The sequence below is a fragment of the Acipenser ruthenus genome, chromosome 36 (genome assembly GCF_902713425.1).
Source record: "Acipenser ruthenus chromosome 36, fAciRut3.2 maternal haplotype, whole genome shotgun sequence".
In the NCBI taxonomy this organism is placed as follows: Eukaryota; Metazoa; Chordata; class Actinopteri; order Acipenseriformes; family Acipenseridae; genus Acipenser; species Acipenser ruthenus.
The window spans coordinates 355,001-372,430 of record NC_081224.1 but is presented as its reverse complement, the minus strand read 5'-3'; the positions used below and the strand labels follow the sequence as shown (position 1 = coordinate 372,430).

General features: G+C 47.8%; 3 protein-coding genes across 4 annotated transcripts in view; 1 reads left to right on the top strand and 2 right to left on the bottom strand.

The window, feature by feature from the left end:
• Positions 1-317: 317 nt before the first annotated feature.
• Positions 318-8,462, bottom strand: LOC117402082 (UV excision repair protein RAD23 homolog A). Of its 2 annotated transcripts, none has more exons than XM_059007880.1 (9): positions 8,205-8,462; positions 6,866-7,027; positions 6,570-6,745; positions 5,214-5,266; positions 4,351-4,478; positions 3,780-3,858; positions 2,925-3,055; positions 2,497-2,667; positions 318-659 (listed from the first exon to the last, which is right to left on the bottom strand). In XM_059007880.1, exons 1-9 carry the CDS (start codon positions 8,268-8,270, stop codon positions 546-548), a joined length of 1,080 nt encoding a protein of 359 aa, XP_058863863.1. In that variant the 5' UTR covers positions 8,271-8,462; the 3' UTR covers positions 318-545. The 2 variants fall into 2 exon arrangements, with proteins under 2 accessions (XP_058863863.1, XP_058863864.1); XM_059007881.1 differs by having other exon boundaries at positions 6,570-6,742.
• A 366-nt stretch (positions 8,463-8,828) lies between these two features.
• LOC131706563 (RING finger protein 11-like) lies at positions 8,829-14,025 on the top strand. The gene is made up of 3 exons (XM_059007882.1): positions 8,829-9,309; positions 10,381-10,550; positions 11,206-14,025. The coding sequence occupies exons 1-3, from the start codon at positions 9,202-9,204 to the stop codon at positions 11,375-11,377; spliced, it is 450 nt and encodes a 149-aa protein (XP_058863865.1). The 5' UTR covers positions 8,829-9,201; the 3' UTR covers positions 11,378-14,025.
• Positions 14,026-15,287: 1,262 nt separating this feature from the next.
• LOC117401937 (telomerase RNA component interacting RNase) overlaps positions 15,288-17,430 on the bottom strand; it is a 7,418-nt gene continuing 5,275 nt past the window's right edge. Inside the window, exon 3 of the mRNA XM_059008040.1 lies at positions 15,288-17,430. This exon is cut by the window's right edge and continues 73 nt beyond it. Within this exon, the coding sequence (XP_058864023.1) occupies positions 17,396-17,430 (35 nt within the window). The 3' untranslated portion in view covers positions 15,288-17,395.

Below are 17,430 nucleotides of genomic sequence, written 5' to 3'. Positions count from 1 at the left end.
TCATCACAGTCCACGTTTAATTCGCACGTCGCTTGCTGGGGCTCCAGCTAGACTCTACTACAGCTTGAAAATGAATTCCCAGTAACTTCTATGGGAAACCATTCAGGTTAGAGACCATCACTTTGAAAACAGCCCCGCTGGTACCAGTAAAAGACTCGGCCACTTGATTCCTTCCAGGATTTCCTGCAACTCCCCCAGGCTTGAGAGCAGTGAATAACCTCTAGCAGGCAAGTTCCATCAATCAATCAATCCCAGTCCTGGAGGGCCAGGATTCCACTCCAGGTTTGTGTGACAGCTTCAATGAGATCATGAACGACTTCAGGGTCTGGATAGAGCTTTATTTGGCTGGAACAAAGACCAGGAGTGGAACGGGACAGTCCCCTGTCTTACACGTTTAAAAACAATGGGGTGTACAAACTGTCGCATTGCGTATCATGCCCTATACCCGTTTACCCCAAACCCCAAACCCCCAGTTCATTTTTTGTTTTGCTTATTAAATAGTTTTAAAACTTTGCTATAAAATGGATGTGCGGGCCGCGGGTCTGTCATTCGTCCTCGAAGTTCTGGTTCAGAAGGAAGTTGGCAGCCAGGTTCTCGTTCTTCTCGCAGGCGAAGTAGGCCTGGATCACCAGCCCCTCTGGGAAGCCCAGGGCTTTTAACTGCAGGGGGAGAGAGAGGAGAAGACAACGCCTCGGGGTTAGGAGAGAGAGAGAGAGGGAGAGAGAGAGAGAGAGAGAGAGAGGGAGGAGGAGAAGACACCTCAGGGTTAGGAGAGAGAGGAGGAGAAGAAGACACCTCAGGGTTAGGAGAGAGGAGGAGAAGAAGACACCTCAGGGTTAGGAGAGAGGAGGAGAAGAAGACACCTCAGGGTTAGGAGAGAGGAGGAGAAGAAGACACCTCAGGGTTAGGAGAGAGAGGAGGAGAAGAAGACACCTCAGGGTTAGGAGAGAGAGGAGGAGAAGAAGACACCTCAGGGTTAGGAGAGAGAGGAGGAGAAGAAGACACCTCAGGGTTAGGAGAGAGGAGGAGAAGAAGACACCTCAGGGTTAGGAGAGAGAGGAGGAGAAGAAGACACCTCAGGGTTAGGAGAGAGGAGGAGAAGACACCTCAGGGTTAGGAGAGAGGAGGAGAAGACACCTCAGGGTTAGGGTTAGAGAGAGAGAGTGAGAAAGAGCGAGGGAGGGAGAAGACACCTCTGGGTTAGGGGAGAGAGAGAGAGAGGAGACAGCTCAGGGTTAGGGGAGAGAGAGAGAGGAGACAGCTCAGGGTTAGGGGAGAGAGAGAGAGGAGACAGCTCAGGGTTAGGGGAGAGAGAGAGAGGAGACAGCTCAGGATCAACCTTGCCTGGTTAGCAAGCCCAACTCCATTTTAACGATCAATTCCAATTCCAGTGAAGAATTGATATTGATAACTGCTGTGACCGTTCAACTGGTTTCAATCTCTCTCACACAGACACACACACACTCTCACAGACACACTCCCACACACACTCACAGAGACACACAGACACACACACTCTCACAGAGACACACAGACACACACACTATCACATACTCAGATACACACACACTCTCCGAGACACACACAGACACACTCCCACACACTCTCTCACACACACTCATCACTGTGTGAGACTTCTACTCTGCCCCTGCACACACACACACACTCTCACACACACTCATCACCGTGTGAAAGACCTCTCCTCTGCCCCTGCACACACACACACACACACTCATCACTGTGTGAAAGACCTCTCCTCTGCCCCTGCACACACACACACACACACACACACACACACACACACACACTCTCATCACTGTGTTAAAGACCTCTCCTCTGCCCCTGCACACACACACACACACACACACACACACACTCATCACTGTGTTAAAGACCTCTCCTCTGCCCCTGCACACACACACACACACACACACACACACACTCTCATCACCGTGTTAAAGACCTCTCCTCTGCCCCTGCACACACACACACACACACACACACACACTCTCACACACACTCATCACCGTGTGAAAGACCTCTCCTCTGCCCCTGCACACACACACACACACACACACACACACACACACACACACACTCTCATCACCGTGTGAAAGACCTCTCCTCTGCCCCTGCACACACACACACACACACACACACACTCTCATCACTGTGTGAAAGACCTCTCCTCTGCCCCTGCACACACACACACACACACACACACACACACACACACACACTCTCATCACTGTGTTAAAGACCTCTCCTCTGCCCCTGCACACACACACACACACACACACACACACACACACACACACACACACACACACACACACACACACACACACACACACACACTCATCACTGTGTGAAAGACCTCTCCTCTGCCCCTGCACACACACACACACACACACACACACACACACACACACACACACACACACACACACACTCTCATCACTGTGTGAAAGACCTCTCCTCTGCCCCTGCACATACCCGCTCAATGGCTTCCTTCTCCTGCGGGGACACCTGCACGTAGTCGACGGGTGAGTTATCATCGTCCCCCAGGACCCCCAGGTCTCCCTCCCCCTCCGCGATCTCCGCCGGACCCCCGCCCTGCGGCTCGTTCAGCATCTGGATGAATCGCTCCTGGTGCTGGCTGATCTGCTGTGGGGGGGGGGGACACAAAACTCAACTGGATTGTCATCAGCAGCTACCCCCTCACAAACTTGAATTTAAAAAAAAAACTACAAGAACACAGAAAACTCGAGGTCTGAGCGAGGAGAGAGGGGAGGGGAGGGGAGGGAGAGGAAGAGGAGAGGGGAAGGAGAGGGAGAGGGAGGGGAGTGAGAGGAAGAGGAGAGGGGAAGGAGAGGGAGAGGGAGGGGAGGGGAGGGGAGAGCGGGGAGTCCCGGGACGGGTACCTGCAGTAACTGTGGGTTCTCCCGGCCCAGCCGCTGCAGCAGTGCTGGTAACAGGCTGGGGTTCTGCTGGATCACCTGCCTCATGTTCTGGAACTGGGGCTGCTCTCGAAGAAACTCCAGCGGGTTTAAACCTGCAGGGACCACGAGAGACAAATCACACCTCCGCCCCTAACCCCGTCACTCTGATCAGAGGGGCTCCTCCACCCCTAACCCCGTCACTCTGATCAGAGGGGCTCCTCTGCCCCTAACCCCACATAGGGCAGCAGTGTGGAGTAGTGGTTAGGGCTCTGGACTCTTGACCAGAGGGTTGTGGGTTCAATCCCAAGTGGGGGACACTGCTGTTGTACCCTTGAGCAAGGTACTTTACCTAGATTGCTCCAGTAATAACCCAACTGTATAAATGGGGAATTGTATGTAAAAATAATGTGATATCTGTAAAATGTGAAATAATGTATAATGTGATATGTTGTAACAATTGTAAGTCGCCCTGGATAAGGGCGTCTGCTAAGAAATAAATAATAATAATAATAATAATAATAATAATAATAATAATAATAATAATAACCCCGTCACTCTGATCAGAGGGGCTCCTCCACCCCTAACCCCGTCACTCTGATCAGAGGGGCTCCTCCGCCCCTGACCCCGTCACTCTGATCAGAGGGGCTCCTCCGCCCCTGACCCCGTCACTCTGATCAGAGGGGCTCCTCCGCCCCTGACCCCGTCACTCTGATCAGAGGGGCTCCTCCGCCCCTGACCCCATCACTCTGATCAGAGGGGCTCCTCCGCCCCTGACCCCATCACTCTGATCAGAGGGGCTCCTCCGCCCCTGACCCCATCCCCAGCATTGGGTCTTACCCTCGGGTGCAGGGTTCTGTGGGAGTGCCGGCTCTTCTGCGGTGGGACTGCTCTCCTGCACGGGGCAGCTGGGAATACCCTGCAAAACAAACAGCCAGCGCGGTAGAGACAGGGGACCTGAACCCCAGGACTGGGTGCAGCAGCAGCAGCAGCAGCAGCAGGGCTAGTGTGAGTTTGTAACCCTGCTCAAACTCCTGGCTCCTGATCATTTTAATATTAATAATAATAGTAGACTTCATTGAGGGGAGCTCTGAACCCCAGGACTGGGTGCAGCAGCAGCAGCAGCACTAGTGTGAGTTTGTAACCCTGCTCAAACTCCTGGCTCCTGATCATTTCAATATTAATAATAATAACAGACTTCATTGAGGGGAGCTCTGAACCCCAGGACTGGGTGCAGCAGCAGGGCTAGTGTGAGTTTGTAACCCTGCTCAAACTCCTGGCTCCTGATCATTTCAATATTAATAATAATACTAGACTTCATTGAGGGGAGCTCTGAACCCCAGGGCTGGGTGCAGCAGCAGGGCTGGGAGAGCTCCTGGGTCCCAGCCCTGTGTAAAGCACAGGCACTCACAGTGAGGAGGTACTCCACGGCGCGGTGAGGATTGTTGAAGCTGGCTCTCAGCGCTGCCACCACCTGCTCCCTCTCGTAGCCCATCGACATGATCTCCGTCAGCATGGCCTCGTACTGCTGCCCTGTTACTGGAGGAGACGAAGGACAAGGAGAGAGGACCGGTTACACTGAGCCCCGCTCGTCCTGCATCACTGAGCACTCTGCAGGGAGGGAACACACCCGCTCAATCCCTTCCAGGCTCAGCGTGTCTGTGAACAGGATGGCTTTGCAGAGGCGACGTCAGAACAGAAACACAGACCCAAAACAAGTAACAGCAGCACAAAACTGAAACGCTACAGCGCTCAGCTTTCATTAAACAAAAAAAAAAAACGTTTAAACAAAACACTCAGTGTGGAGTCGTGGTTAGGGCTCTGGACTCCTGACCGCAGGGTCGTGGGTTCAATCCCAGGTGGGGGACACTGCTGCTGTACCCTTGAGCAAGGTACTTTACCTAGATTGCTCCAGTAAAAACCCAACTGTATAAATGGGTATGTAAAAATAATGTGATATCTTGTAAATTGTAAGTCACCCTGGATAAGGGCGTCTGCTAAGAAATTAATAATAATAATAATAATAATAATAATAATAATAATAATAATAATAATAATAATAATAATAATAATAATAATATTGTATTCTACTAGTATTATTATTTGCATTGACTGTAAACTACACTGTGTTTAAATATGAAGCTTGCATTGTAACTCTGTGCTGCTCTGGAACAGATAAAGTCATCTGCCAGATCAATAATTAATAATAAATAAATAAATAAATACAGAAGAGCAGAACACGAGACTGGGAGCGAGTTAACTGGTATCACTCACCCAGCGCCGAAGACGCGTCTCCTTCCAGTTCAGCGTCTAAAACAGGATCCAAGCTGGAAAGAGAACATGAAGAAATAAAGAATGGACAGGTCTGTCAGCTTTTGGAAAACATTAAAATGGGACGGAATGCAGAGGGAGGCCAAACTTATATTAGATTATTTTTGTACAAATATATAAACTGCAAGAACGTCTGGAAACATTAAAAAGTGTTTTTAAAAACAAAACGGACTGGATTTGAACGTCTTCCGCCTCTGAACTGGGTTGCTGGACAGCTGTGGGCAGAATCTTCGCATCACCCTCTATACAGAATGAACTGCCTCTGCTTCAGAGAGTCGAACGAAACCTGCTGAATAATGCGACCTGAACATATCGAATTGCACACAACGCTTTGGAGTTTCCCCATACGCTTCACGAAAAAAAACAGTCAAATCAAAAGACATTTCGAAAATCTAACATGCAATACTACAGCGTGGAGTAGTGGTTAGGGCTCTGGACTCCTGACCGGAGGGTCGTGGGTTCAATCCCAGGTGCAGGACACTGCTGCTGTACCCTTGAGCAAGGTAAGAAAATAATAAAGTTTACAAACGAGAGGAGGCCATTCAGCCCATCTTGCTCGTTTGGTTGTTAGTAGCTGATTGATCCCAGAATCTCATCAAGCAGCTTCTTGAAGGATCCCAGGGTGTCAGCTTCAACAACATTACTGGGGAGTTGGTTCCAGACCCTCACAATTCTCTGTGTAAAAAAAGTGCCTCCTATTTTCTGTTCTGAATGCCCCTTTATCTAATCTCCATTTGTGACCCCCGGTCCTTGTTTCTTTTTTCAGGTCGAAAAAGTCCCCCGGGTTGACATTGTCTATACCTTTTAGGATTTTGAATGCTTGAATCAGATCACCGCGTAGTCTTCTTTGTTCAAGACTGAATAGATTCAATTCTTTTAGCCTGTCTGCATACGACATGCCTTTTAAACCCGGGATAATTCTGGTTGCTCTTCTTTGCACTCTTTCTAGAGCAGCAATATCCTTTTTGTAACGAGGTGACCAGAACTGAACACAATATTCTAGGTGAGGTCTTACTAATGCATTGTAAAGTTTTAACATTACTTCCCTTGATTTAAATTCAACACTTCTCACAATATATCCAAGCATCTTGTTGGCCTTTTTTATAGCTTCCCCACATTGTCTAGATGAAGACATTTCTGAGTCAACATAAACTCCTAGGTCTTTTTCATAGCTCCCTTCTTCAATTTCAGTATCTCCCATATGATATTTCTAATGCACATTTTTATTGCCTGCGTGCAATACTTTACACTTTTCTCTATTAAATGTCGTTTGCAGGAGGAATCCGTCGCTGACCCTACCCGGCGGGGGTCACTGGCGGGGTCGTGGCCGTGCTCTCTGCTCCGGGGGGGCCCATCTCTGGAGGGATGGGGATCGCTGCTGGGGTGGGCACTGGACACTGGGACGAGCTCAATTCCTGAAGGGGGGTCCGCGCTGATGACTCCGCAGCCTGGGGGCCCCCTCCCGAACATTTCTGCTATCCAGATCAAAAAAATAAATTAATTAATAAGTGCCGTGATTTAGCAGCTCCGTGACTCAAAATCTGAGACGCAGGAAAATAAATAAAATCGTGTTTTTTTGTTGTTGTTTTGTTTACCTTGGCTACCATGACGACCACGAAGTTGTTGTCCTGGATTTTGCAGTCTTTGATTGGCGTGTCATCCTGCAGGATCTTCCCGGCGTAGATCAGCTTCTGTCCGGCCACAGGGAAGCATTCCTTCCCTTTCTCCGCTTCGATCTTCTCCTTCAGAGCTCTGACCTGAGAAATAACGAGGTCAGAGACGCACGCACGCGCGCACGCACCCACATACACACACGCACGCACGCACGCACGCACGCACGCCTCCCATCGCCGCGGCTGGAAATTCAAAACGAGAGCCATCAGAACTGTCTGTCCCTGCCCAATCAATCAATCCCGGTCCTGGAGGGCCATCGCTCCACTCCAGGTTTTGCTTCAGGTCTGGATGGAGGCTGAACTGGGTCAATGGAACCATTTACAACAGGGTTGGAGCGAAGACCAGGAGTGGAACACCAGCCCTGGTCTATAGAGTAAGAATTAGCAAGCTCTGTGACAATTTGACAAGTCCCTTTCCAGATACATGCAACAATGGAAGTTATTATTAGTTTATTTAGCAGACGCCTTTATCCAAGGCGACTTACAGAGACTAGGGTGTGTGAACTATGCATCAGCTGCAGAGTCACTTACAACTACGTCTCACCCGAAAGACGGAGCACAAGGAGGTGAAGTGACTTGCTCAGGGTCACACAGTGAGTCAGTGGCTGAGGTGGGATTTGAACCGGGGATCTCCTGGTTACAAGCCTTTTTCTTTAACCACCGTCCCACAGAGACGGATAGATGAGCACACAGTCCTTCAGCAAACTTCACGTTACATAAAAAATATAAGCCTTCGATTTTCGTAGTATTTATTATAGATTTTGTTTTAAATGTAACGATCTCTGCCGCCGCTTTGCAGCTGTTAAATCACTTTGAGTATATCCTACTGTAACGCTATAGGCACAGTACGATAACGCCAAGACCAACGAAATAACATTATTACTGTATTTAACGAGCGCTACATTAAACTAGTGTGAAGTGTGTTTTTTTTAATTTTTCAATAGCTGATAATGTCAATTACAAACGTGCGGTATTTAAAAAAAAAAACGTTACATTCAAAATGTGTTTACTTTTTAACTGTACTGTTTACTTAAAAAATATATACATATACATTTAAAAACACGTGTCAGTGTCACTCAAGAGAGACGAGTTTTAAACTGCTTAACAGACACAAGACTGTTTATATTACATTATAAATATGTCAGATGTTGATGTTACCCCAAAAGGCGCCTCGTTGTCTGATATATTTGCAATTTGCTGTGTGTGTCGTCCTCGCATCTCATTTCAACACACACGCACACGCACACGTTAATACGCTTACCGTGTCGTCCGGGTCGATGTCTATCTTGATAGTTTGCTGTTGTAAGGTCTTCAGTGTGATTTGCATCGTCGGTTTTAATTCTTGCACCACCCCTGCGGCTCACCCTGTTGTTCCTGTCTGTCTCTGTGCGTGTGGGGGTGCGTGCACAGTACTGTGGTTCAAACGTGTGTCTTGTTTTTTAGTTTAATGAAATAATTAACTGCACGATAGAAACTGCATGTCACGCACCGGACAGCAACCATCTTAATGAGTGATGACACGGGGGGGGGGCTCGTCACGTGATTGGGGACCAAACGCTTGAATAATAATAATCATAATCATAATAATCATCATGTGGGGTTAAGATATTAATTAAGTCCTTGGTTATTGTAAGTAACCATTTCTGTCTATTTTAAATAGTTTTATTTTTAATATATATCTTTGAATTACAGATAATACAGCCAGTCATGACTCATGTATTTCCATACATTTGAATGACGGAGAGGGCGAATGTTTATTCAGGCGTGGTTAGTTTAGCAACCTTAAAATATTTATTTATTTATTTATTCGTTTAAATCATTAACATGATCAAAACAGGCGACAGCTTCCACGTTCTTTAAAAATTAAAATAGCGGTGAACAATTTTTTCTTAGTGGGGCTGGTTTTAAAAAACTACAACTCCCACAATGCACCGGGAGGCACTTCCCGTCCAGCGGTTTGTAAACAAAGTAAGGAGATGGAGGCCGGGAGGAGATCTCGCACAGCAACAACAACAACACCGTAACATGGCAGCTGTTTTAAAAGCTCCTTTACTTTTCCGAGTAGAGGGGAGGAGCGCTGAAATAGTTTGCCGTTCCAGCATGATTTAAAATATATATTTGTGTCCTTCTTTTTCGTTTTAACAACAACACGAGGTTGTGTCACAGACTGTCTGTGTGGCGTGTGTCGGTTTGTCTTCGTCCCCTCTGAACAGACACCTCGACTCCTTCATCCCCGCCGCTGTGGTTCTTGTAATTTAATGGGGAACTGCCTGACATCTCAAGCCGCGGATGACCTCTCGTTGCTGAACGAGTCTGACGGGGCGAGCCTGCCCGGGGAACCGCCGCCTCCGCCTCCGCCTTACCAGGTGAAGCACCGCAACGAAGGGGACAGGCGTCAAAATACAGACCGGGGATTTAGCGTCTGAGCGGAGGGAGGGGAAGGAAGGCATGGCTTTATCAATAATAATAATAATAATAATAATAATAATATGTGATGAATTAAAATATACTGTCATTAGCTCCTGTGCTGGGGTGATCTGTCACACTTAAAAACGGTATCGGTGATTGAACTACAGTAAAATAAGTGCTGTCCCGTTTAACTTGTATAGCCCGGGACATTTATTCACGCAGCTTGGGCGGCGTTTGCAGTATTGCCCGTGTGATTCAAACCCCTGCATGGTGTGGCACAGAAACGAAAGACTGCACCCGGTCCAACTAGGGAAACGAATCCATGGAGGTGTCGTGCAAATGAAACGCGGTGACGGGGCGTCTGTCCTGCCTGCGTTTGAAGGTGTATTTTATTCAAGATAGAAATGTGCTTTCTCGTTTCTTACTCGGACACTGTGTCACTGTGTGAGTCGTTCTTGGTTGCAGGACAAGCCTGGACTGAGTTCAGACATTTGGGAGATCGATATAAAAGGGATGTTCTGATCAATTAATGATTAACGCTTTGGAATTCAATCGATAGTATGATGTCCTATTCTCGTATTAAAAAAAAAAAAAGATTTTATTTGATCTGTTTATTTAATAAAGTAACAGAAACAATCTTACCCTGAGAGGAAGAATTCAATACTTTAACACAAACCAGACATCACAGGGGGCTGTGTTGGGCACTGAGAAAGTAAGAAAGACTTTAGTGCAGTTGAATGGGGTCAGGGGTCAGTTCCTGGTTTTTCAATTCCTCAGCGGAAGTGATTGGCTGTGGCCGCTGTCTGTGAGAAGCTCATTGTAACAGAATGCTGCAGGGCTGCGATTTCGATCAATGACGCGCTGGGATTGATTTTATAATGGAATTGGAATTGAAAACAAACTGACCCTCAACCCTGGTCACCGCTGCCTCTCCACAGCCTCCGCTGGTGTTCTATATTGACCAATAGGAAGTCCTCGCTGTGTTGTATATTGACCAATAGGAAGGCCTTGCTGTGTTTGTCCCGCAGGAGCATGTCCCGGTCCTCGTGTATCACCCGACCCCCAGCCAGACCCGGCTGGCCACGCAGCTGACCGAGGAGGAGCAGGTCCGCATCGCCCAGCGCATCGGCCTCATCCAGCACCTGCCCAGAGGAATCTTCAACCCCGGCTCCGAGCCCGCCGACAAGAAAGTGAAGGAGTGAGTACCACCCCCGAACCCAACCCCAACCCCAACCCCGAGACCAACTCCAACCCTCAACCCCAACCCCCACCCCAACTCCAACCCTCAACCCCAACCCCAACCCCGGCTCCGAGCCCCACAACAAGAAAATGAAGGAGTGAGTACCACCCCCAACCCCAACCCCGAGCCCAACTCCAACTCCAACCCTCAACCCCAACCCCAACCCCAACCCCAACCCTAACTCCGAGCCCGCCGACAAGAAAGTGAAGGAGTACCACCCCCGAACCCAACCCCAACCCCCACTCCGAGCCCAACTCCAACTCCAACCCTCAACCCCAACCCCAACCCCAACCCCAACCCTAACTCCGAGCCCGCCGACAAGAAAGTGAAGGAGTACCACCCCCGAACCCAACCCCAACCCCCACTCCGAGCCCTCTGACAAGAAAGTGAAGGAGTACCACCCCCGACCCCAACCCACACCCCAGCTCCAACCCCCAACTCCCACCCCCAATCCAACTCCGAGCCCTCCGACAAGAAAGTGAAGGAGTACCAACCCCCACCCCAAACTCCAACCCCCAAAAAAACCAACATCGCTCTATCTAAGCAAAGAAAAACAGTGCAGTTCCGTGCTGCAGTGAAAGTGAAAGCCCCGCGATGTCTCCTCTCTGTGCAGGTGTGTGATCTGCATGCTGGACTTCGAGTTGGGAGACCCCGTGCGGTTCCTGCCCTGTCTGCACATCTACCACCTGAACTGCATCGACGACTGGCTCATGAGGTCCTTCACCTGCCCCTCCTGCATGGAGCCCGTGGACGCAGCCCTGCTGTCCTCCTACGAGACTAACTGAGGGGGGAGGCAGGGGGCTTCCCCTCCTCTTCCCTCCCCCGCTCCCTCCCTCCACCACGATGCACTTTCTCAATGCTGCTTCGGAATCTGTGACAGAAGAGTCCTGCTTCTTTCACTGCACCACTAAACCAACCCTACTATAATTATTATGATGATGATGATGATGATGATGATGATGATGATGGAGGGTGGTTGTGGTTTGGTTATTTTCTCAATGCTGCTTTGACTTTCACCAACGGCCTGAAATAATTTAGATGCTGATCTATTTATGTTGATTTCTTGTTTTTTGTTTTAATGGGTTGCACTACTTCTGAAAATCTTTTTTTTTTTTTTTTTTTCCCTAGTCTGAGCGTGAAACTCAGACTGGCCCTGTAACCCAGTCCTAGGGTTCAGAACTTCAGCTCATTATTTGAATGCTCGGGAGCCAGGAGTTTGATATTCAATGTTTTCTGCCTTACAGCTGCATGAGCAGCTCCTAATAAACAACGTACAGACTCAGGTGAGGCTTATTCACGCTGTGCTGAGAAGTTCTGTCAGTTCAGATTGACCAGGAGCCCATTTGTAACTCCTGGTCATTTCAACAAGGAGAGCTCTGAACCCCAGGACTGGGTGCAGCAGCAGCAGGGCTAGTGTGAGTTTGTAACCCTGCTCAAACTCCTGGCTCCTGATCATTTCAATATTAATAATAATACTAGACTTCATTGAGGGGAGCTCTGAACCCCAGGACTGGGTGCAGCAGCAGCAGCAGGGCTAGTGTGAGTTTGTAACCCTGCTCAAACTCCTGGCTCCTGATCATTTCAATATTAATAATAATAATAGTAGACTTCATTGAGGGGAGCTCTGAACCCCAGGACTGGGTGCAGCAGCAGCAGCAGCAGGGCTAGTGTGAGTTTGTAACCCTGCTCAAACTTCTGGCTCCTGATCACTTCAATATTAATAATAATACTAGACTTCATTGAGGGGAGCTCTGAACCCCAGGACTGGGTGCAGCAGCAGCAGCAGCAGGGCTAGTGTGAGTTTGTAACCCTGCTCAAACTTCTGGCCCCTGATCACTTCAATATTAATAATAACACTAGACTTCATTGAGGGGAGCTCTGAACCGCAGGGCTGGGTGCAGCAGCAGCAGCAGGGCTAGTGTGAGTTTGTAACCCTGCTCAAACTCCTGGCTCCTGATCATTTCAATATTAATAATAATAGGCCTCGAATGAATGGCTAATTCTGTGTGTTTGATGACGCATCTTGGTAATTTGCAGCAGTGCAAATGTATTTTGATGTGTACCAGGTTATGAAGATACCTGTTCAATGTGAGGCGATGCAATAGGCCAGCGCTGTACAACCAGCCCCCAAAGCTTCACAAACGAGACCGATTTCAAAACACGGCTGTGAGATCCTCGTTGATTTACCCGTTCCTCAAAACGAGATTTACAACGGGGAATCCCGTTCCTGCACTCGCAGACGAAAAAAATAAAAAAAAAAACATAATGCTTTATTTATTTATGGTGTATTATTAAAATCATTTTCACGTGGGTAAGGAAACAACTTTTTAAACACCTTTTAATTTAAAAGGAAAAAAAGAAAGTCGCTGTGGCTGCAGTCGTGGAATGAACGATGTGTTTGGATCGCCAGTGTATATAACGAGACGCACACGCAGACGTACACAAACACACACACACGTACAGAGACACGCAGAGACAGACACACACACACGTACGCAGACAGACAGACACGCACACACATATTCGTGGGTACTGACTGCGTAGAAGAATGCTTTGAACAGACAGTCTTCTCCACTCAGTATAAAGGTAGATTTTAATTAGAGACGTGTTTCATGCCGCTCGTTTCTATCTAGTCCAGGGCCGGCCCTCCCCGTTCCTGCAGGTTTCCCGGGTCTCTTTAAATCATCACTAGCTGCTGGTGTCGACCGCGTAAGAAAACGCCTGGTTGAGTAATTGAGAACCCGGGCGTGGCGCGCGCGCCAGAAGACCCCGCGGCTCTCCAGGGCCTCATCTAACAGCTGAATTTTCGCTTGCTGGTTTATTTATTTTCTTGTTGTTTCCTCAGTCTTGGCTTAATGTGTGTCTGAATAAAACAGAACCGTTTCCTCCCAAGTCCTCCCACCCCGCAGTCCGAATCTGTAAAGCATCAGAGACCCAACGCTGACGAAGAACGAAAAAGACCCAGCCTGTCCGGACCAGACACGAACTCCTGGAGTCAGAACAGCACAGCACTGCAGGGTTTGTCTTCCACCAAGCAGGTTTAAAGAAACACAACAACGGAGCACCTACACAAACTGGACTTCCAACCAGGTCTGCTTGAATGCAGTGCCGGAGACGGAAAACACGGGGGGCTGCTAAATAATAATAACATGCTGTGTGTTGGCCATGTTCAATTGAATCGGTTTGCAGAGAAGGAGAACGTGTTTTAATGATACACACGTCTGGCTGCTGCTTGCTGTTTTAATGCATTTTATATAAAGTCATCACCACTAGCCCTTCACAGCACTGCATTGCCTTCTGAAATTAAAGAGACTGTGGATTTCTGTAGACCGGATCTGTGAAATTGTGAGAAACTGTGTCCCCTCTGTCAAACGCATTTCAGCATGGGAACACACGCTTTATAACTACAGAAATAAAACCAGTCACAATGAGAGCTGTTTGTCCTGTTGTGAAAAAAATATTTTTGAAAACACCCCCCCACCCCCCACACACCTACACCCACGCACACTCCCTCCCACACGCTCCCCTCCCCCCCCACACACTCCTACACCCCCCCCACCACACCCCCGCACACACACCTACAGCCCCCCCACACCTACCCTCACACACACCCACGCACATCCCCCCCCGCCACACACACACACACACACACACACACTACGTCATTCACTTGGTGGTTTTCGTAATTTTTTATTTTTTTTAATGGTGCAATTTACAATTTGGTAAATAAATCTGATCCAGTTTCCTAATTTCTGAGAGAATTCACATTGTCAGCTCAGTAATCGGGGATATAGAAACAACAGGCGCTCCTGTGTGAAAATGTCAGACCGCTTTGTGCTTGAATCAGGCATCTTAAACAACTTCTAAGAAGTCTCCTGCGTTTCACCGTGTGTGGCTCCGTGTTCCTTTTCTCTGCTTTAAATGAATTGCATGGGGTGGCCTATGAAAGTCATCAATTAAATCAGACTAATCACTAATTTGCCTATTCCAAGATGTTCAGTTCCAGCGGTTTGATTTCACACGCACAACAAATCAGAAATGTAGTTTCGAATACATTTTGCACAACTGCTGGCAAAACTTTAAAACATTAAAACATTTGACATTTTGAAAATCTAACTCTGCAATACTACTGTACTGCTATCACGGCTTCCGATAAGACTTTTCAACGAGATCGTTTTGAAAATCTAACTCTGCAATACTACTGTACTGCTATCACGGCTTCCGATAAGACTTTTCAACGAGATCGTTTTGAAAATCTAACTCTGCAATACTACTGTACTGCTATCACGGCTTCCGATAAGACTTTTCAACGAGATCGTTTTGAAAATCTAACTCTGCAATACTACTGTACTGCTATCACGGCTTCCGATAAGACTTTTCAACGAGATCGTTTTGAAAATCTAACTCTGCAATACTACTGTACTGCTATCACGGCTTCCGATAAGACTTTTCAACGAGATCGTTTTGGTAGTTTCTTTTGAATACACGGTGTTAAAGATCTAAATGACGTAATAGTTTGTTTTAAATGACGTCACAATCCTAAAATCCTCGGTGAAATCTTTTAGCCACAGCTGCGTACATTCCTTGGCTCGGCACAAACACCCGAGTCCTGAAAGGGCTCCCCCCCCCCCAGTGCACTGTCCCTGAATGCAGGCGTTTATGAAGACAGAGGACACATTAAACCTGACACACCTGAACAAACCAACAGCCCTCGTTTATTCTGCTCAGACCGGTCCCAGGAGATCAAGGAGCGACACGTGCCCAAGATCAGACATTTCAACACACTATTAAATCCACTTTGAAACAGAAACCTTTAATAAAAAATAAAACGATTAAGCAACGTACAGTACGTGAAACTGAAACTATATACAGACTAGGGGGGGTGAACTCTGCATCATCATCATCATCACCTGCTGCTGCTGCTGCTGCTGCAGAGTCGCTTCCAATAGGAGCTCGTTTGATTCACGTTTCGCAGGAGCTGTGAAGCAGCGACTCTGCTATATATAAAAAACGGGGGAAACCCTCAAAAGCCATTTTAACGCAGTACATGTAACGAGGCGATCCCACTCTGAAAACCAGCAGAGGCGTGTCCCGGAACAGCTTATGGATTTCTAACACGTGATACGCGAGTGTGTAAAGAGCCTCAGTAAGGAAGCTTTTGGCACAATTACAATTAAGGAATAAAAGAAAAAAGGAACTATAAACTTAACCATGCGGGGGGGCAGGGGGGGAATCTTAATAGGGGCGGACCAACGTGGAAAAAAACAGAACTAAAAACAGCTGCAAATTAAAGGAAAGACGATATTAAAAACTGATTTTGAAACCTTCGAGACAAAGCAAGCTGGCATTTCAACACTGTAATTTTTAGAAATCCGAAAAACAGTCTGCATGAACTCCGTGGAGTTCCAGAGGCTGTCCCTGCCATGACAGCACAGCTGTGGATTGTAAACGGATACACAGACAGGAGAGAACGCGGGCCGATTGTCCACACAGCGACTGACGGAGTTACCGTGCGGTACACACGCACACGCTGTGAAGTGATTGCTGTCGCCTCCACCGCCTGGAGAGGTCTCACCCGAGGCTGGATGATTCCACCAGTGAAGTTCACGCAGCTATAGAAGGGAGGAACACATTATTGAAAACAGGGATCTGATTGCACAAGCGCCTGGCTCAGGATCGCGTCCCTAGTATACTCAATAGAGGGGCGCTCTGAACCCCAGGACTGGGTGCAGCAGCAGCAGGGCTAGTGTGAGTTTGTAACCCTGCTCAAACTCCTGGCTCCTGATCATTTCAATATTAATAATAATACTAGACTTCATTGAGGGGCGCTCTGAACCCCAGGACTGGGTGCAGCAGCAGCAGCAGCAGCAGCAGGGCTAGTGTGAGTTTGTAACCCTGCTCAAACTCCTGGCTCCTGATCATTTCAATATTAATAATAATACTAGACTTCATTGAGGGGAGCTCTGAACCCCAGGACTGGGTGCAGCAGCAGCAGCAGCAGGGCTAGTGTGAGTTTGTAACCCTGCTCAAACTCCTGGCTCCTGATCATTTCAATATTAATGGGTGCAGCAGCAGCAGCAGCAGGGCTAGTGTGAGTTTCTAACTACATGCACACTTAACCATATTTACTTCACAGCTACGAAACAGTATGCTTGTCAGTTAGACCTTTTTCTTTTAAGATTAGGAAGCAAATGTGTTCAATTTTCCAAATCCTTTTTTTTTTAAAGCAGTTGGGAGATTTGTTAAGAAATAATAATAATAATAATAATAATAATAATAATTAATTTAAAAAGCAAAAAAAAAAAAAAGCATGCCTCTTAAGAAGCTGAGATATTGAAATCCAAACATCCTGGTTCCAAGACTCAAGGCCGTACATCTGAACCCCTCGCGTCTCCAAAATCGAAGTGAGGGGGAGTCGAACATCTCTCCACGCGTCGATGACATCACAACCTGAGAGTTCAACTGCACTCCACAGCACTGCAGACTACAATCATGAGTAACCCCTCCCCAGCACTGAAATAACAGCCCCCGCACTTCCAAAGAGTCCCACGATATGCAGACGATAAAATCCTCAACAAAAACAAAAAAAACACAGACGCCCCCCCGCCCCCGCCCCCCCCCCCCGATCCGGAGCAGGGTTAAAGCATCTTGACAGGTATTATTTTGACAGCAGTTTGGTTTCTGGGGGGGTGGAGAGAAAGAGCGCACAGATGAAGCCGCTCCACAGCCGGTGGGGGGGTGGGTTGTGGTCGAGTCACTGTGATGTGGAAGAGCTGCTCCTGTCTGGCGGGCGGGCGGGCGTCTCACTTCACTAGCGGCCTGGTCTTGTCGTCGTCGC